The 20,855-nt window shown below is 38.5% G+C and overlaps 1 protein-coding gene across 10 annotated transcripts in view; it reads right to left on the minus strand.

Annotated features, from left to right (window-relative positions):
* Nucleotides 1–20,855, minus strand: part of cadpsa (Ca2+-dependent activator protein for secretion a) — a 168,090-nt gene that overhangs the window by 31,354 nt on the left and 115,881 nt on the right. For 4 of the 10 annotated variants that reach the window (XM_086168162.1, XM_086168161.1, XM_086168160.1 and 1 more), the window contains 9 exons: nucleotides 20,177–20,283; nucleotides 15,510–15,666; nucleotides 11,814–11,955; nucleotides 7,104–7,259; nucleotides 6,334–6,481; nucleotides 3,847–3,921; nucleotides 3,025–3,108; nucleotides 2,420–2,452; nucleotides 321–428 (listed from right to left, as the gene is read on the minus strand). In XM_086168162.1, coding sequence (XP_086024288.1) covers nucleotides 321–428; nucleotides 2,420–2,452; nucleotides 3,025–3,108; nucleotides 3,847–3,921; nucleotides 6,334–6,481; nucleotides 7,104–7,259; nucleotides 11,814–11,955; nucleotides 15,510–15,666; nucleotides 20,177–20,283 — 1,010 coding nt within the window. Of the gene's footprint in view, nucleotides 1–320; nucleotides 429–2,419; nucleotides 2,453–3,024; nucleotides 3,109–3,846; nucleotides 3,922–5,521; nucleotides 5,537–6,333; nucleotides 6,482–7,103; nucleotides 7,260–9,400; nucleotides 9,536–11,813; nucleotides 11,956–15,509; nucleotides 15,667–20,176; nucleotides 20,284–20,855 lie in introns of all 10 variants that reach the window. The other 6 variants (XM_086168158.1, XM_086168155.1, XM_086168153.1 and 3 more) reach the window with 3 other exon arrangements.

Below are 20,855 nucleotides of genomic sequence, written 5' to 3' on the forward strand. Positions count from 1 at the left end.
TATTGATTTAATGCGGTTTCCTGTTTTGCTATCACTCTGTCCTTCACTGTTCCTCCCACAGTGATATCACTCATTAACAATCACCCATTTCCAAAACAGACATTTCAAGCTGGAACATGGAAGATGAAATTTGTGAGAACATTTACGGCCCCTTCGTGTAAACATTGCACGTGCACATTCCTGAAGTTGTTCTCATCTAGCCGGCTTTGATTATTTAAAAAGCTCAGAAAAATGGTTCATTTTACACGTGTGACTTTACCGAGATGCTCCTGATCACACTGAAGACGAAGCTGGAGGCGGTGATATGTCGAGGTACTTACATCAAACAGTCTTTCTATGTACACCTCCTCATTGACCCTCTCCCTCAGCATGTCCTGTGAGTGACGGACAAAGGTAACGTAGCCGTCGGCCACATCCATTCCCGGCTTCTGCAAGAGTCAAGGAGATGTTCATTCGTGAATCGCAAAGAAGTGCAATTCTTTTTCTTCTGTTGTTATGAACATGATTAGGGTCATTATATTAGAAGTAAAGGAACCTTCCTTTTCACCCCTCTGTGTTTTCACTATATAACAGAAAGGATTATATTGTCACGCTCAGAAATGTTTTATTGTGGTATTTTCAAAGTAGAATTTATCAGTTTTAGTGTTCTCTGTATTAACTATGATGGATGCAATAATACAGCTGTAAAGGAGTCATAAGGACTTGGATTCAAAAATTGAGTCATAGCAAGCTGTTTTTTTTTTTTGTTTGTTTTTTTAGAAAATCACGCTGCCACTTCCAGCTGTTGAAATTGTTTCATCAACTGTTGGCGCGATGGTTCGAGTCTAAAAAATAAAATGTTAGGTAGCTGTGATGGACATGTCCATTGTGTTTGCATATAATTTATGGGGAAAAAAAACAACATAAAAAAAAACACAAAACTAAACAAATAAAGACTCATTTTCATTAATGGATCCATCGGTAAAAAAAAAAAAAGAAAAAACATTTCACCCTCCATTAAATGACATTAGATCCTCCAGACTCAACACTTAACAAATTTTCATTCTTTAGTCTTTAGATACATCAGTTATATAATATTTCATACTTAATATCTCCTCTCATTTCACAGGTTCCCAGAGGGCGTGGCTTGTTCTGCTAAGTATTAAAGCTATTACTGCACTGTCTTTTTGGCAATTACAATGTAGCTGTTAGAGCTGTTAGAGTTGTTTTTAGCATAAAATAATTTGTGCCCCTCCATCCCAACCCCCCATCACAATCTTGCTTTTTCTGCCCTTCAAAACTGGTTAATTTGAAGCAGAGCGTGGGACTGAGCGCAAAAAACAGTTCACTTTAAGAAACCTTTTTTCTCAAGATAAGCTCGTACAGGATGACAGGATGCAACAGGCGGCAGGCATGATTTTATTCAGTCTGCTTTTGTCTGAGAGGTCTCGCGTTGGCCAGTACCCAGCCCTCACATTCTGGGCATGTGCAAAAGAACTGCGGATTCTCAATAGGGTTCGTAGAGATAGCAGATTGTGAGCGGGCCTGCCATTTCCACATCTAAAATATTCACCGGAGACAATACCAGAGTCAACTAGCGCTCCCTGCCCATCATAGGTTTTCGTTTTGAGTGAAACATCAAACCTTTTTAGTTCCATTAAAACCAACTTTGCTCCGACTCTCTGCATCCGTCGAACCCCTTTCTAGCTTCTAGTTAACACATTGCAGTGATGCTCATCATGTGCAAATGAATCCTTTCTTTCTTTTTAACCAATAAACCCTAATTTTCTACATTAAGCACATAATTAGCATTCTGGACTGGAAAGTGTGACCCCGGCCAGTGAACGCACTGCCTCTTCACATGCACTGACAAGGCATTAATTTGAAATTTGGCATGTCGCTACGGCCGGAGATGTTGGCAGCTAATACAGCTCTGAAGCACACACACACACACACGAGCACTGTTAACCCGACAGCCGAAAAACGGGCATGTGTTGTGCAACACAGACTCTCAATGTATGCGGCGAAGCGAGAGGCACGAGGTGGACTGTCGGTGTCTGGCCACATGCATATGAAGGGACAAACACAGGGGACAGTCAATGTGGAAATATGACACTCAATACCATGTGGATGATGAATGCATGTGAAAGCACGGTCAAATATTTGTCCATGTAACACAGGCAACATGCACAAACAGAAAACACGACGGTGGGGGTGGAGTCCATTCAGAACTTTGCAGCAAAAAAATACAGGACAGTGCTTTTTCTCACCCCATCTTGCTATTAATTATCCTGTATATTTATTGGTATCATCATTAGAAATTCACAATTGATTATTTGGTACATATTGGGGTTTCCATGCACAGCCGACAACATTTTCAAAAATTTCCATGAAAATGCGTTTAAAGATGTGTGTTAAAAGTGACAAAAATCGGACTTACAGGTACATCCACGTACTTGGAGGCAGCTTTCACCTTGACATAAAAGAAGAGAGACGTGGGCAAGAATCGGTCAGCGCTCCAGCCGCGAAGCCACTTTTCACACAAAAGGCTTCCGTGGCCGTGGGACAACCTGCAGTTATCACCTGCTCAACTGGCAGTGGTGACTCACACAGCCGCTTCAATTGCAAAAGTGCACTCACAAATTCAATAACCTGCTTTTGTCACACCCAGGAGCACCAGCTGAGGTGTTAAGCTGTTTAGGTCATCCGGTATGTATAGAAACATGGGACACTGACTCCAAGACCTCCAAGACTGAGATCCCTCTTTTTTTTCCCGCACTTAGACAATATAAAGACGCGTGTCTGACAAATAAAAAATTACCACAATGGAATAACTGAAATGCCACTTGGTCCTTTTTCATGTGAAATCATTATGCATAAAATATCTCCATTCTCACTGTGCAAATGTCATTATGTGATTTCTCATTTAAGAAAATGATATTTATAATTATTCTGCAGAATTACTCAACTCTAAGCATCTCAGGTAACTTTTATATAGGGTCAACTAGGATTCCTGGACTGACTGGACCACCATGTGCTACTTACTGTGAAAGATAGGAAGGAGGAGAAGAGCGTTCCTTCGTCGTACCTGGAGAGTTTGGCCAGCACACTTTCTAGGATGACCACGAACTGACCGAGAGAGAGATGAATCAAAACCGGAGAATCTAATAGCACTGCAAATATCATAAGTAAAATCTTTGGAGCGGCAAGAGAAGTGATTTTTCTGTGTACTAAATATATCTACGATTCTAGTATCATGTCATATCCTCCACTCAGGGTTGAAATTATAGTAAATGTATTTTTTCAAATTTGAATGTAACCGTGCTCTCCATGAAATTTGCTGAATACTTATAGAAAAAAAAATCTCAGTCTTAGGAATGAGATGACATAAGATAAGATAAGATAAGATAAGATAGTCTGTTATTAGTCCTGCAGTGGGGGAATGGTCAATATTCACATCCCGCATATATATATATATATATACATGTATGCTATATTATATATTCACATTTTCTACTGCTTTGTAGTACAATTGCATAGAAAAATTAAACACCACACCACCGTGTTGCCGTCTATCATTACACTTTAATTACATCTTTCCAATATCGGCTCCATCGCCTTTTGCACTCATTCATAACAGAACATTACAACTAATCAATATATCATTGTTGCAATACACTAAAAATGAGGATTAAAAAATCTTGCTTTAATTTGCTTTTATTTTAAATTAAAATTGGTTAAATATTCAACTAATACAGCTGCACCCCCACCCCCTGCCTCCTGCTGGAAAATCGATGGAAATAAGAAGTAAGAACATATGTGAGTAGGTGAGTTTTTTCCACAACTGAATCAAAATGTGTTTCATACCTTAGCTACAAGCAGGGTTATCATTTCCTTCACCGTCTCCTCAATTAGATTGTCGATCTGGGAATGATATTGTCTCTAAAGGGGGCAAAAAAAAATTGGATTAATTTCTCATAGGCTTCTTGATCTTCCATCCAGGTACAGATAATGGAAAGGGAGTTTTATCAGCTATAAAATATCTCTTTGGAAATCATGGTTATGTGGTTCCATGACAAAATAAAAATAAAACAAAATAAATCAATGAACTTAATCTTTTTCTTTTAACATACTGTTTTCTTTCATCATTGACAGATTTAATTTCCTTGCTTTTACCCTTTTAATTATTCTTTAATTCTTTATCCACTTTGAGATAAAGTGACACTAATAGAGTGTTTTGCTGTGTCTGATATGTAGCGATATAATAACTGCTTTTCATTAAAAATGATAAATAAATGTACAAAACTAATGCATTTGCTACAGAACCCTGTTGGAGCACATCAGGCAGGAGTCAGGAGAACTGTCTGTTTTATTGACTGATTTTAGGTTGAACCCTCATCACTTTTCTGAATGCAATAAAACCAATTAAATATTGTCTCTGCGCTACGCTCTCCTGCTCGCTGATCGGTCCACTTCAATCAATTACGTAACTGTTACGTAATTACGAATAAATGAAAGACATAATCGGAAAGGTCTCTTAAAATGAACAGCTGGATTCTCAGAAGCGTTTGTGGAAGTATATTGAACGCTTTGAGCGTGATGTGATTTCTCTGGAGTTCATGTTGAAAAATAGACCACAGGGTATTCAGATTTTGGATTTGGACCCAAATAAAGGGCATTCAATTAATCTACTGAAACATGCAAAGTACATAAGTAAAGCCCCTCTACCCACTGTGGGAAATGAACCAGCCATCCTCTTGCTGTGAGTTTGACTGGGCCATCATACTGTCCATTATTATTTTTATTATAATTTTTACAATCATTATAATTATTTTGATTATTGATTAATTGCAGGGAACAAATTTCCCCACAAGGGATTGATAAAGGATAGATTATTAAAAAAAATAAACAGTTATTGTTGTTGCCATCATCCTTATTACTACTGGTATTATTACTAGTATTATCATTATTACTATAAATATGATTGCTAGACGTAGTAGTATTGTCGCCATCATTATTATTATTGTCATTATGAGTATTAGTAGTAGTAGTAGTAGTTAGTAGTAGTATCATTATTGTAAACATAATTATGTGTATAAGACTTTTATCTGTCATTATATTCATTGTTTCTTGTTATTATTATTATTATTATTATTATTATGTGCTACATCCTTTTTTGAATAGCAGCATCTGCATGTCTGAGCATTCCCTCAGCCCAGAGAGGGAGTAATTTGTGCCACAAAAGCCCTGCTGTCATGGAAACTTTGTGTCGGGGAAGGCTTTGTGTCAATGCGAAGAACCAACAGGACAGAAAGGAACTTAGCAATAATTAATTCATTGTCAGTAATTGGTATCAGTCTCAGGATTCTGCGAAATACGAGATATCTCACTTCCAACCCATGTATATTCAATACTATCTACACATATGCTAATGAAATCCAAACAATTAGAGTGCAGGAAGACAGGCAGGGAAAACTGATGACTAATTATACATTTGGGAACTGGAGGGTGAGATTACAATTGAATCTGGAGCCACACTTACCCAGTCTCTAACAAACTTTCACAAGACAGTGAGGAGCAGGAGGAGAAAAAAAAGCAACAAAAATAAGACATTGGAGGCGACATGGCGCTTGTAAAATAATGTAAATGCTGCAAAATGAGGAGGCAACAAAGAGTTGGGAAAGCTGTGAAAACTGGAAAAAAAAGATTGTAAATGAAAAATGTTATTTTTAAAATAAACTTCTAAAATAGAGTGCTAGGATGTCTCCACAAGGAAGCCATATTTGCAATGAAATGAAGGATGATGCAGACAAATTCCTACTGTTTTTGTTATTTATATATCACAGTTCTTTGTTTCTGATTACCCCTTTGCTGATTTGCCAACATTTTATATATCTATTTATCCATTCAATCACCTATTTATTTCGATTGTTTTCCAAATTATGCACAATTGGCACGAGCTTTTCTAAAAACAAAAATTGTATAATTAGAATACAAAATAGAAGTATAGAATATAAAGAAAGTTATGATTTTCTGTCTAGGAACATCAAAAGTATAGAGAGGATATTGTGTAACTGGTATTTTGTTCCAACATTTTTTTTTATTAAATAGAATGAAAACACAATACTTGATCCATAAATAACAGAAAAGAATAAAAATAACCTAGCAAGATTTTTTTCTTTTTTTCTTTTTCTTTTGACAATGCTGCGACTTAATTGTTTTTATTAATGAAGAAAAAAACTGGCTTGAAGTGAAGGGGAGTATTTTTATTTAAACTGTGTAAAAGTGTGTGTGTGTGTGTGTGTGTGTGTGTGTGTATGTGTGTGTGTGTGTCTGTTTCCCCGCCCATCGTACCTCCTGTTCCAGGTCCATGGCACATAGCTTGGCGGACTGTGACTTGGCGTCCACCATGACATTGAACATGGTGCATATGGACTGTGGGACGCGGAAGTCTGTAGCCCGGCTGCTCCTCTGGAGCTTGGCCTCGAATGCCGACCGCGTTCTGAGTTGGACAGGAAACCACGGTAACCAACATCAATATCATTGATATAATACTGATACACAAAAATACTACTTTAGCAACTCAGTGAGGAAAAACTACATACATTACATCAACATTTTGTTAATGAATTGTCATATTTTTTTGTTTACCTTTTTTTTTAAATGTATTTACACAAGAAATATGTTAAATTATCCGAGTAATAAAATGTTCTTAAATGAATAAATGAATAAACATGGATCGCATTAGCGTATAGAGTTGTCTATAAAGCTGTGTATTGATTAACATGATGGATCCCTACTGGAACTGAGCGAGAGGTGGGACTTGTCATCTGTCAATCACAAGGCCACATAAAGAGATATCCTCTTTAACTTTCTTTAACAATTTAGATTCTTCAATAAAAAATCCATGTGTTTTGACTGTGAGGGAAAACAAAACTATATTTTAAGATAGTAGATAAAGATCTTTTAAGAAATCAAGCTATTTCGTGTTTTTTTTTCTAAATACCAGAACAACAAATTACTTTCAACAAGTTTAAGGCACATCATGTGACTTAAACTTGTTGTATTTGTATTTCTTTCTTTCTCCATTACAATGCAATAAATATAATATGCATTTCTCTCACCGTTTGACACAGGACTCAATCATGTCGCTGGACATGAGCTTCAGCCGGGTCTCCAGGTGTTTGCCGAACTCCTCTTCGGGCCAGTGGAGGTCTCTGATGAAGGTCTGCAAGGCATCCAGTTTCCAGAAGAGATCCTCTGATGTCCCCGAGCCATTGCTGCGGGAACCATAGGGGTCAGAGGTCAGGGGATGGACCCGAGAGGAGTTTTAGAAGTAAGTTAAGTCAACTTGGTAACATTACACACACCTATTCACATATTTATAAACAACTCTCATATACGAGATGACATATATGAAAATCTTAATAACATCCTTTGTATTTCTGATATATACTTAATTTGTGTATGTGCAAAATATACATATTCATACATATATACATACAGACATATATATGTATACATATACACACTTACATATACACATGCTATACACACACACATACACAGCAATTGATTTTGATTTCTTAATTGTAGTTTTGTCATATGAAAATATTAATCTCCTGTGTATTTTAAATATATACTGTATACCGCTATGTATATGTGCAAATATATATGAATACATAGCTACATATCTATCTATATACACATATACACATGATATATATAATATAATATATATACCTGTATATATGTGTGTTTGTGGTTGTAAATGTATATATATATATAAGTACACGGATAGATAGATAGATAGATAGATAGATAGATAGATAGATAGATAGATAGATAGATAGATAGATAGATAGATAGATAGATAGATAGATAGATAGATAGATAGATAGATAGATAGATAGATAGATAGATAGATAGATAGATAGATAGATAGATAGATAGATGATTTGCTGATGCATTATTGCAACAATTTGTGATTTTGATCGAAGTGTTTGCAACCCCAACATGTACACACAGACACAAGTGCGCGCACACACCCACACACACACACACACACACACCCACACGCACACACACGCACACACACGCACACACACGCACACACACGCACATACACACCCAGGGCTCAGAGTTAGGGTGACAATTTATGCACATTTCATCCTGTTATTCACACATCAGGAAGTATTAGTGAGTTTGTGTGTGCGTGTATGTGTGATGAGCCCGTTTGAAAATTTGCTCTTTGTAGAATCCCCTGGCTCAGTTAAGGTTGACAAAACACAAACATACACACACACACACACACACACACACACACACACACACACACACACACACACACACACACACACACACACACACAATAAGTATACGGTTAACAAATTCAGGGTTCCTGCTGGTTCTTAAGCTTTTTTTCAGGTTTTTAGTTGATAAAACTTTTTTTTTGGGAAGAAAAATAAAAAAAAGGAACCCTCAGCTTGTCACTTTGGAGGAGTGGATTTTGGGTGAAGTTGAGGAATTACAATAAAAGTTTAAAATCACACAGAACTGATACAAAAAAAGATAAATAAATAAACGACCTAGGAGTTGATTTTTTTACCCAAAAGGGGGCACATTGGAGTCAGGGGCAAACACAACAGGGAAATTTAGAATACATAAAGGGAAGGAACCATTTTGAAGGATGCAAATCATAACAAGTACAGGATGGTGGGATTTGAAGTTTGGGAGAATTAAAATTAGATCCCCTCGGTCAAAAGTGACACAGAACAAATGTGCAGTATATAGTATACCACACACAAATTCACACTTTTTTCCATTGCTTTTATTATGAGTTTGCATCCTTCCATTGAATATCAAAATATGCGAGCAGAATTTTCCTCCATTCATCCACATGTCTCATGTCACAAGGTCGGCATGAATGGAGCTCAGAGCCCTGCTGCCGTCAACAGACACATTCTCAACCCCTTTTTTTTGGCGGGTTAAAAAAAAAGGAACAGAACTACAGATCCAATTTGTTTTTTTTTTACAATCCAAGCTTGTGAGGTTTTGGTTCTGAAAGTGGGCCCCCCCACGGATTCCTGAGGAGAAGCAGGGGTAGGCGCGGTGTGGTGACAGGTCACACTCTGCAGGAAGCCCCCCCTCCCCATCCTTCCAAAACACCTTTGCTCCTCGCTGTCGGCGGGCTTTGGTTTGACGATGTGTTTGGTGAAAATTGATTCATGTGCCTTGAATGACAAAACTAACCAGCTTCAATGAAAACACATTAATAGAAGCCTTGAGACAAAAACGTGGTATGAAATAGCAGATATTCATAGCGCTTGTGATTGCCTCGCCTTCGAAAGCTTGAGCTAAGGAGGCTCCCTTCATGCCGAAGACATGCGAGCATGTCTCAGTCCGTGAGGCGTGTACACACTCTGACTCATTATTTGCCGTCATCCAGTTAGGTGGAGAAAAGCTGGGCATTTGTGGGAGGTTAACACTTGGCACTGTTAGATTTGGTACTTTTGGGATTTGCAGGTTGACGTTTGGCAGAGTGCTTGCTAAAGTCCTGTAGAGAGAAAGGGGGTATGATAAAAAACAAAAAAGAGGAAGAAAAGGAGGAAGAGAGAGTTGCTCCATGAAGTGAGATGTTGAAACAAGACAAGGTGTTTGCATTACAAAGAACCCCCGCCTGGGAGGACTAATAGGCATAAATATACTTTGACTGTTTGTCTCATACAAGAATGCGTTATTAAAAAAAGCAATATGAACTGTAAATAGTAAAACGCTGAGGGATGAGAGGAATTACGCTCAACGTGTTCAGCCTCAAATGAATGATCAATTTTATGCAAAAAAAAAGATTTTTCAGCCTGGGAGGAATAAATACACAAACATATGTTCAAAAATGCATGGTTAAGTCTTTTAAATCGGAATTTAGAACAAATTGTTACCTAGAGGCACCACTATTTTTTTTTACTAGCGCAATGCATGCTGGATTGATGACATATACAGGTTGCTAGTGCTAACTTTGGCTTTCATTAGGTATGGTGTGGTATATATATGGTAATAATGACACATTGTGTTGTTTTTGGCCGCAATTTCCAGTTGAAGGACAACAAAGGGACTGATGCTAGTCTACACCGCTTTCCAAGGGACAGGAAGAGAAGAAAGGAGTGGGAAATTGCTTGTGGACATAAACAACTTCTGAGGGACCGGCGGCTAGGTTCTGGCCGCTTTTCTTCGGATGCATTTGATGCATTCAGTCAAGCCCAGCTGCTGAAAGAGCTCAGGGGTGCTTCCAGTTTTAAATGGACGGTGTGCCTATTGTTTTCTTTCGCAAGCATAAGAAAGGTCCTTGGGAAACCATGGCAGCCCACTTGAAGAAATGCCACAACCAGGAGTGGTTGGATGTTCTCCTGAGAGGTTGTCAATAACCTGCTACTGCAGAAGTAGCATCTGATGACAGCGCAGCGTTCTGTACGTCTACATTGAACAGCCAAGGACAAAAAGTGGAGCTCCTTACGACACATGGTCTCTCTCTTTTAGCATAGCAAAGCATTTGCAGCACGCACACATGCAACTTTTGCTGACTCTTGCCTCTTCTTTGTTCATTTTTGTTCATTTTGAAACTCATTTGGACTTCTGTCTTCAGCGTTATTCTCTTCACTCATGTGTCACTCGGGTTCAGATGGGAAGGGTTGCACCGATGGCTTGTTTTTACACTGTGGTAAAATGGTAAAAATGAACATGACCAGGTCAAGGGCCAACTTGGCGACATCACTACCCAGACAGGTTTGCACCATAAACAACAATGGCGGCCTATGAGTTAAGTTTTTTTTACAATTTTATATCAACTAAGATTTATCAAGAGATTTTGTTATTGTTTTTATTTAGCTGGTACAAATATTTATCAAATGGAACAGTAGCGTCTTGGTAAACTGGGGTCTCTTTAACACCATGGCACCGGATTCATATCTTCATCTGACCTGCTGTGCTTAAGTTGCCAAGTGTGGTGGGTTAGCATCAAAAAGTATCTATTAAATCAAACTTCAATGAATTTCAGTGATCGGGATGGTATTGGTACGGTATTAGATGTATTTGAAATGCTCATAAGTGATTTGCACCGATTATTATTCAGTTCTGCATGTGATGACGCTTGACAACTCAGCAGAGAAACTCGTGGGAATGAACTGTTAATTTGCTGATGAGATTAAATCAAGTTCACATTTCTACTCGGATCACAAGTTCAAAATGTGAATATGCAAAATTCACTTTGCGAAAGTCAGTTGAACTCTGTGTGGTTGCGATGCTGTTGCCACCACTGCACATTTACAGCCATTGCACACAATCATTGGGCGTTTACATTTCATTTTTTTATGTCAGTATGTATGTATTCCTTCATACCGTATCTTTATAAGATAATTAAGAGAAAAGATTAGTTACAGTTCATTTATTTTCTGTTTTTTAAATTAAATAATGACAATTATCTCTGAACAAAGAAAAATGGTCAAAAGGAGGAACTGTTTGCGGCAATTAATATTAATTAAAACATTGCTAATTATTTAACCAATTCAATCAATAAATTATGTTTTTGGTAATTTAACAATGCTTTAACAATACAAAATCTCTAAGTTAACTTTGGTAAGATTTCAATTGCAGCACTTTTAACTGCAGTGGAATATTTCAACCTTGGTTTCAGTAAAAGATCTGAATACTGCAAACTCTCCTCTGAGGGTTTTGTAGCGAAGGTGTTAACGTAGTCAAGCTCGATTAGACAAATTGTCAAGTCCTTCATGACAACATTTTTCATGCTAAAAAAAAAAAAAATAGAGTCAAAGTATCCTTACTTAACAGGTTCCCAAGATTCCCGCTCAAAGCCTCTGTGGATGGACTGAGCGATGGACGACTCCATCAAGTCCACATAGCGCACTACTAAGGGGGCGTACAGGTCCTGAAGGTGTTTGTGGAACTTGCCGTTGCACAGGTTGTCTGAAAAACAGCAGGAAATTAAAAGGATACGGTGAGGAATGTGTAATAATACCATAACAATATATTCAAATATGTGTGTATATATATATATATATGTATATGTGCATATATATTTTTTATAAATTGAATATATGTATTTGTATTATATATATATACATATAAATTAATATATTAAATTTATTATATTAAACATACCGTGACTTGACCTACAGTGTTGTGATTTTAATCATATTAGTACCGCCTCATTTTTTTGACAGCTAAACTGCATTTTTTCCACCTTCGCTTTGAAGGTGATGGTGTCAGGTATTTCCAAATCGGAACTGTCGCATGTACCCACGTACACAAACACACACACAAACACACACACATGCATGCACACGCGTGCGATCGAACGACACCCCTCCCACCCCCACCCCAACCAGTCGCCGCTTCCAACTGATAAAAAGGCAACACTGACAAAGACCACAGGAGATAAAATGGAGGCCAGTGTGTGTTAATGTGATGCCTCACGGCTCCATGCAGCGTGTCTGCTTTTCCTCTCCCTCTTTGTTTTTCTCTCCCCCTCTGAGCATGTGTGTGTTTGTGCGTGCTGGCATCGGAGTCAAGGTCAATGATACACAGGAGGTGCAATGTTTGTCGTGTTCCCTGATTGCCAATCTTCCAATTAGCCACTTGAGCGGCTGTTGTCCACTTGGATGTGTTGTGTCCAGGAGTGTGTTTGCAGGGCTTGGTTTGGCCCAGCTACCACTGCTTTAGACCTCATTAACTCCTGGAATGGCAGCTCGATTTTGGCGCCTGTCTGGTGCTAAGGCTATTTACTGCTACATAAGTGCGCTGCTTTGGGGCAATGGAGCAGATGACCTTCTGCGGAAAAGATGTCCCAGTGATGATGCAGTTTGTGCACAGTTTGGTTTGAGGGGGGGGTCTACTGGCTTTTTTTTGGGGGTTCTGAAGGTGGATTGCCGTACGCGATGTTCGTCCCGCAGGACCCTCGGCGTCGCTCTCCTACGGGAAAACATAGAGGGCTTTGACAAGTGAGGGAAGGAACGATTCAGTGGGCCTCCAGAGGCTGATTTTTATACTAGGTTCATGTTTCATTGTGTGAAAAATGTAATATGTATTTCAGTAGTAAACATTAGTTTGAAATTTCCTGGGTAGTAAAAAAAAGGTTTTGTGGCTTTAGAGGAGTTCTGTTGCCTGACCTTTCCCCAACTGACTGACTAATTTGTCCGGTTTTATGACATGCAGTAGTTCTTTCTCTGGAAAAAATTTAGTAAAAAAATAAATAGGATTATTTTAGCACTATTGAATGCACCTGAATATAAGCCACACCCACTAAATTTGAAAAGACCCAGGTGTGATTACAATGATTTTTTAACTTTTAATTAAATACGTACCGTAATCGCTTTTTCCGAACAGTGCCTGTAACATGTCTGGTTAAAAAATAACCGATCAGGAGGGATCACTGATGGCTATCTTCATCTTTATCCTGCGCACTAAGAGCACTTTGGTGTTGGAATTAAACATCAGAATTCCTCCGTCACTCACTTCCTCTCTTTCGTCGTCGCTCTCACTTGTGTAAACTACGTGTGACTTCTGCGGTGTCTATTCTGCTTGCGAATACTTGTGGTCGTACATCGAGGCTTGTTTGTAGCTCGATTGAAATTTGATCTCTCTGTTCGAAAAAATTACTTAGAACCTGGTTGTTCTAACTTGCATCAAACATCACCTTACACCAGCCTGTAAAAAAGGATTTCTGATGTAACTCGAGAATGTCCTGACACTGGTCAAGTTTGAAAGGGTTGATATGCCCCTGTAGCCCAATTTGCTCCAGTTGCGGATGAATAACTTGGGAAATGAGACCAGATAATTTGTTTGTAACCCAATTTTGAGAGCAAAGTGAATTTGACCTTTAAAATTTCAACAGATTTCACAGATTTCAAAAAAGCCAACCCCCCCCAAACTTCACCAACTAGCTTCAGAGTACATCCCACTGCACAGCATCACTTTCCTTCAGAAATTTTAATGGAGTTATGTCAACTGAAGCCTGTTGCCGGTGGTAACTGGCCTTTCTTTAGATGACAACTCGCTGACATAGCTACCGTGCTTGGTGGCAAAGTGTCTGCTACCATTATACCAGCCCTTTTCTCTGTTAATTGATCAAACACCATTTTTACCGATTTTGTGCTGCCAATGAAAAGGCGACCAATTTGGCACTAAAAACAGAGCATTTTTTCGCAATTGTCTCCGTTCAGTTGAACGAGCAGGCAATGCGCGGATTTCTCCTTGACTCTCGCCCGGCGAGCTGAAAAGGGGAAAGCATTCCGAAGGGACAATCAGTGTCCCGCAGATTGTGAATAGTGAAGTGTATCCTTTACAGGACCAAGGAGAGCTCCATGGCTTTCCTGCGGGCACGGTGTGCAGCTCATTAGAGAGATGGCTAGCCTGCAGCAACCGGCGTCAAGACCTGACTATTATCTTCAGTAAGACATTCCTGACCCTGCATGCGCACACACACACACACACACACACACACACACATATGCATGCACACCGAAGTATATAAACCCCCTCGGGGTAAAAGCCGACATCTCAAATTGACACAAATGACTTCAGAGATGTTCAGTGTTTCACGAAGATTGTAAACATAAGGAATGCAGTTGAGCCATTTCCCTAATAAGCGGTGATATTGCCTATATACTTGAGATGTACTTGACTGATATAACAAAGGCCTACGAAAAAGCGAATGTATTTTTCAAATGGCTAACCGCTCTATTGAACCCATACCGTAAAGTTTTAGGATCAGCAACATCAACAGAGTAAATAAAAATGATGCTTTTGGATGATGTAAAAACTTTCCCTATCATTGTAATTATGGTGGTATTTATTAGTTAGCAAAGAAGTTCATGATCACAGAAAATTATTGTATGAGTTCAGTTAATAGGAAACGATTAAGATTTCATTATTTTTAAATATCGAGGCTTTAAACATCAAGTTTATGCTGTTTGACCAATTTAATCACAAAAATTGATAGATAACACTCAACAGGTAATAATCACCAACCTTGGTTTAGATCTATTTTCATTAATTGAATTAAAGCAACACCATATTCTAAAATATATATAGAGAGCATCACAACTGTTTTTCGGGCAAGATCCAGGCAGGTTAACTCTGTTAAAATATTCTCAACGGGTTCTAATAAAGAAACTGCACCAATAGAAAATGAAAATGCATGGAAGATTTGAATGGTTGCTGAAAAAAAAAAAACTGATCACCACCAGCTAACAAACTAGATGTGTCAATAGCATAGTCTAGCCTGTGTAAGGAAACATGTTATTTATTTGTCAATATTGTGGTTACTCGCTGATGTAAAAATTAAAATACAAACAATGAATAGATAGCAATGTAATTATCAACTCCTACAATCAGGCTTGATTCCCGGCTCCCAGTTAGAGCCTTGCACGGCAGCTCTGCCGCCATTGGTGCAGCACTATAAAACCATCATGAAAGTGGAAAAAATTTACCATATAACCATTAACCCCCCACACACTCACGGTCCATCCGGAGGAAGTCGTTGAGCAGTTGGAAGAGGGGGAAGCTGTCCCAGCTGTCCGGCATCTGAACCTCTAGCGCCGTGTCCATGTCTGCTGAGTAGAGGCACAGGAAGGTCTCGGCATGTTCCACCATCAGGTCTGACCACCACGCAAAGGCCTTCAGCCAGAGAAGAATAGAGGGGAGGAATAAGGACATTAAGATGTAACAGAGGAAAAATGTTAGACATCCAAAATAAAAGTGCCTCCCTTTTCTGATAGTTTATTACCACCATATCTATCTATCTATCCTTCTATCCATCCATCCATCCATCCATCCATCCATCCACCCATCCATCCATCCATCCAGCCATCTATCTAGCTATACAGAACTCAGACTGCAAACACCCCTAATTATGAACCAATCGCCCTACGAACAGAGTTTAGAAGTTCAGAATTGCAGTCGACCTAAGGAAGGAAATAATGGCTAAGCGTGAGAGTGCCGGTCATGTTAAAGATCTCGCCAAGTACTACAAGATGGCTAATATAACTATCCGTACAATCCTCAAGAACAAAGATGTGCTAAAAATGGCAAGTATGACTAGAGCAGCAAAGTTATTGTTAGTTTGGATTCATGAGAGACAGCTAGCTGGAGTAAGGGTTAATGACATCTCATATGCGCAAAGACTTTACTTTTGGTGATTTAGCGAAGAAACACCAAGTACAAGTGCCGAGAAGAAGAGAAAGAACAGCAGAAACAGCAAAAATGAAGGTTATCTTTTTCTTTTCTGTATTTTTGTCATAAATCAACCCGTAAAAACTTTCAAAAGAGTGCAAAATGTTTTTTTGGGTACCGGAGAACGGATCAATGAGATTTACATTGATTTCAACAGGAAACATTGATTTCAATGGGAAACATTGATATCAAAAAATGAAATCCGGAAGCTGAGGTTCTACTGTATACCGGAAATGTAAGGCAACTCAACTGATCTGTCGCAAAGGCTTTCCCACTCACTTTTCGCCGGACCAAAATCAAGTTGTTGTCTCTCGGGGAAGGTGGGGGGGTGGGAGGGGAGCTCTTCACAATTCGAAGCGGAGAGAACAGACAGTGCTTGAGCACGGAAAAAGATCACACTTTTTTTTTTTTTTTTGTTGGCCCACAGAGGAAACAGCAGCAGCTCCTTGACAGGCATGGCAGGGAGCTACTTAAACACTCACCCACAGCTACTTCAGCGAGCGAGTCGGAAGAAAGAAGCCGGCGAGCTGTGCCACACTCATATGTCCCCATCAAATAGACTCAGTGGAGTGACTGTGAAGCACTGGGCTACTCTCATGCACATCAAAACACTCGCTCTCCTCCATGCACCCCCATTCTTCACATGGCCTCTTAAGAGGGACCCCCAAGGGGTCATAGTGTTTGCTCATTCACATCAAGCTGTCAACACTGTAATGTGAATGTACCCATGGGCTTTGGGGCAGTGGTGGTGGTTGGGGTTCAGAGGGGAGGGAAGGGGTGGGCAGGTTCATGCACTTGCCTTGGGAGTTATCGCTAGTTGGGCGCGGGATCATTTGCCAAGAAGGTAGTTCAACTGTTTCTCACTCTTATAATCCATTTTCTTTTTTTGCGAGGACAGTGATTTTTTTTTTGGGATTCCATTCAGACATTAGTTAGCCAGATATTAGACTAACTAACGCAAGACGAAGAAGGTAAAATGTGTCTGCTTTTTTTCATGGGTAGAATTGTCAAAGACTCTTCTGACACAGAAACATGGCATGAAGCGATCAATGTGACCAAGCGCCCCGATTTACAATGTTTTGTTTTTTTTTGTATTTTTAAGGCTTCTCAAGGCAGACGGAGCAGGGGCTGATGGATAAAACAGCTCCCAAAAATCTTTCTCTTAACTTATTGCTTTTTTCTAGTTTAATTGGCGGTGACACCGGTACAACAGAACTTCTTGATTGTAGTAAAGAATAAACATTCGTGGTCCTATCCTGGATGATTTAAAAAAAACACATCTTCCTCGGTTTGGAACAAGTACTTGAACATTTATTAACACATTATGTGGCACGATGTCTACAAAGCCTCTGAGATTTGGGTTGACGGTATCTCAATGTAAAGTTAGCATTGTTCGGTCCTCTCGCTCTTTCTATCCCTACTGGTCAAGGCCACCTGAATTAAGCTTGGATTTGCTCAAGGTTTCTGCCCAGTAAAGGGGCAGTTCTTCCTCGCCACTGTTGCTACTTGCTTGGGGAATGTTGGTTTTCTGTAAACCATTTTACAGATTTTTCTTTCAGCCATTGTAAATCAAGAGTGCTGTCCAGACCTGCTCTACATGGAAAGCGTCATCAGTCAACTATGTTGTGATTTGGCACGATATAAATAATCTTTGACTTGAGTTGACTTGATAACAATAACTTCACCTGAAAAGCCATGAGACTTGAACTTCTGATTGACTTAAAACGTGATAGTACCACATCTCCAAACCAACATCTGGACCAGCGATGAAATACAAAAAAAAATATTTTGGGACCTGAGGGGGTTATTTAAGTACTGCCATCCATGGCAAGAAGTACAGAAGAGTCTTTGGGAATTGTGAACATGCTTTTTTTTGTGTTTTTTGTTTTATTAGCTTTCAAATTCAAGGTACTTTTCTCAGAGCGAATAAAACTAGGTCCTGTAAATGAAAATCCAATATGACCCTCAGATCAAAATAAAAAAATTAAGAAATGGTGACGATTGGCAGTCTAGCAACTTTTAGGCTACATCACACTCTTCTCAACTGTGCTGTGGTGCATTAATTTGAATTAATAATCTCCTCAATAGTGTGCAATGGAGAGGAATGGTTTTCTCTGGGACTGTTTTTCAGTAACTCATACATGGGTAAACAAGGGCAAACAGCTCAGCATAAACAGGGATGATCTGGGGAGAAGCTACAAAAACAAAGTACAAAGGTGTTCACGTTGTACAACGACAGCCACAACTTTGCACTTTGTTTTCTGGCTGAATGGGTTGAACAGATCATGTTGCCTGAGTGCTTGTGTCTCTTCCCAATCGACGAAGGAAGGGCCGTTGCTGGCTTGGAATGCGAACAAGCACCGCAACAAGCACTTTATCAACGACAACCACAAGCTGGAAGGGGAAAGGGTGGGGTGGGGGTTTCAGGTTGTTGAGGAGCGACACGATAGATGTCCTCTGCAACAACAGCTTCATCAATACGTGCATGCATAGGACTTAGAATAAAGGGAAGTGTAGGAAACATGGAATATGGTTTTAAGGTCTGTTAGACAATCACATACCTCTTTTCCCTGAAAAAACATTTTCCGGCCAACAAAATAAATTATTGAAATAAAGAGCAGAGAGGGAAGTAATCAATTTTAATGGTCAGAAGCTGCAGTGATTTTAAAAAAAAAAAGGTTTTAAATGAATAAATATAAGTAAAATTAATACAGTTATTAATCAAATAATTGACAATACATTAATGTAATAAATAAATAAATAAATAAATAAATAGATAAAGGATGAAAAATGTTCCTATTAAAGCAGACCATCAAGATTTATGTTCTATTTGATATCGTTTTTTCTCTTTTAAGCTCCACGTATTACAGCAAATCATACTTTTACAGCAACATACATTTCTTTGAAATACAAAAATAAAAATACCTTAGTAACTTATTGAAAAAAAATTAAGACAAAATAAAATAGAATATGAATTACAGAAAGAAAAGCTGTGACAAAAGCTTAAAAAACAACATCAAGAGCTCAGAAGATCTATTACCGGACCAAAGTCAATATGCAAAATATAATTTCATTTTTATAATTTTGATACAAATATTTTCATTTCATTTCAACTTTTTAGGCTCTCTATTTAAACTTTGTCAACAGTTTGTATTACATAAACTGCTATATTAATTATGAGTGAAATTGAAAATTCTGTCCCCATACTTGTCAATGACAGCACACAATCAAAATTCTAAATTACTATTAAACGATGCTTGTACCTGTAAAACATTAACTCATCTATCTTGCAATATTAAATCATCAATTTAAATAATCTGCAATAATGCTAGAACAAACTGTTTAATTGTTCAGAATTCAAAGTGAAATGTTTCAAATACAATCTAATTAAATGTCGTTAGAAGAATGTCATGTAATGCTGAAATTAAGCTAAGATCCAACCCGAGGCTGTTTGGAGAGGCTGCCAGTTTCTCAGCTTTTACACGCCTTTAAAATATAGTCTAAATTATCTAACTTAGTTTTTTCCAGCAATACAAATGCAACTTGAGATTCTTTCTTTATAAACTTTTTTTTTTCAAAATTTCATGCTATTTTCTAACGCCTCATACATTAAACAAGCTGAGGACGTATGAGAAATAAAAAACAAACACACACCTCTATTCATATTGCCTATTTGAATTTTTGTTAATTCCTGGATTTATAAAAGAAAGACTGAGATTTTTGAAATATCTTGTTCAATCATAGCAGGTCAGAGCAAAATATTTGTTATGTTTCCAAAGACGAGCAGTGTTTGTCCTTGAATGACCTCGAGTAAAAACTCTGCTGTTTAGCGTCTCTGACCAAAACTCTGGTTGACTTCACCTGCATTTTTATTTCTAAACCAAGATGTGTTACCATAAAAGGAGACATGCATGCGTGCTTGTGTGCATGTGTGTTTGCATCCCAGCACACTGACCTCAGCGTGGTGCTCCTCGTTCTGCTGCAGGACCTCAATCACCAGCTCAGCCAGGCGGATGGTGTCCTCGAGTTTTTTTGCAGGGGTGACTAATCGGCCTACATTCTCTGGAGCAAAAAGTAAGACGTCAGTGCCGTCAGCTTCCCAGGTAGAATTGATGTCTTTTTCGATAAAAGGTCCTATTGTTGCTTAAAGCATGCAAACTACATGTATGCTCCCACCCCTGGTCTGCACAAAAATGTGCAACATGCATGCTGTCCTGCCAACAGCCAAGCTCGCGACCTATTGAAATAAGTCACTGACAAATGATGGTTTAAACTGTTGCATCAAAAGTGATCCATAGTCCAGAATATAGCCTCAGCCAAATCACTGGGACGATCGAATGGTTATACAAAAATGAACATTAATTATTGGAATTTCATTAGTAGGGCAGAGTATTACATATTTGGGAAGTACACTCCCCCCAAAAAAATCAGAATTGATCAAAACCGTCATATCATAACTAGTATGATTTAAATCAAGTCAGTTGATGTAAATTACATTTATTTATTTATTTATTTATTTATTTATTTATTTATTTATTTATTTATTTATTTATTTCTACCCAGCACTAGTTATACCATTATCTTAATTGAAGTTAATATTCATAAAGAACTACACCAATCCTGAGCACTCGGGT

The sequence above is a fragment of the Fistularia commersonii genome, chromosome 21, assembly GCF_037954325.1.
Source record: "Fistularia commersonii isolate RoL2024-O1a breed Wild chromosome 21, RoL_Fcom_v1.0, whole genome shotgun sequence".
NCBI classification, from domain to species: Eukaryota; Metazoa; Chordata; class Actinopteri; order Syngnathiformes; family Fistulariidae; genus Fistularia; species Fistularia commersonii.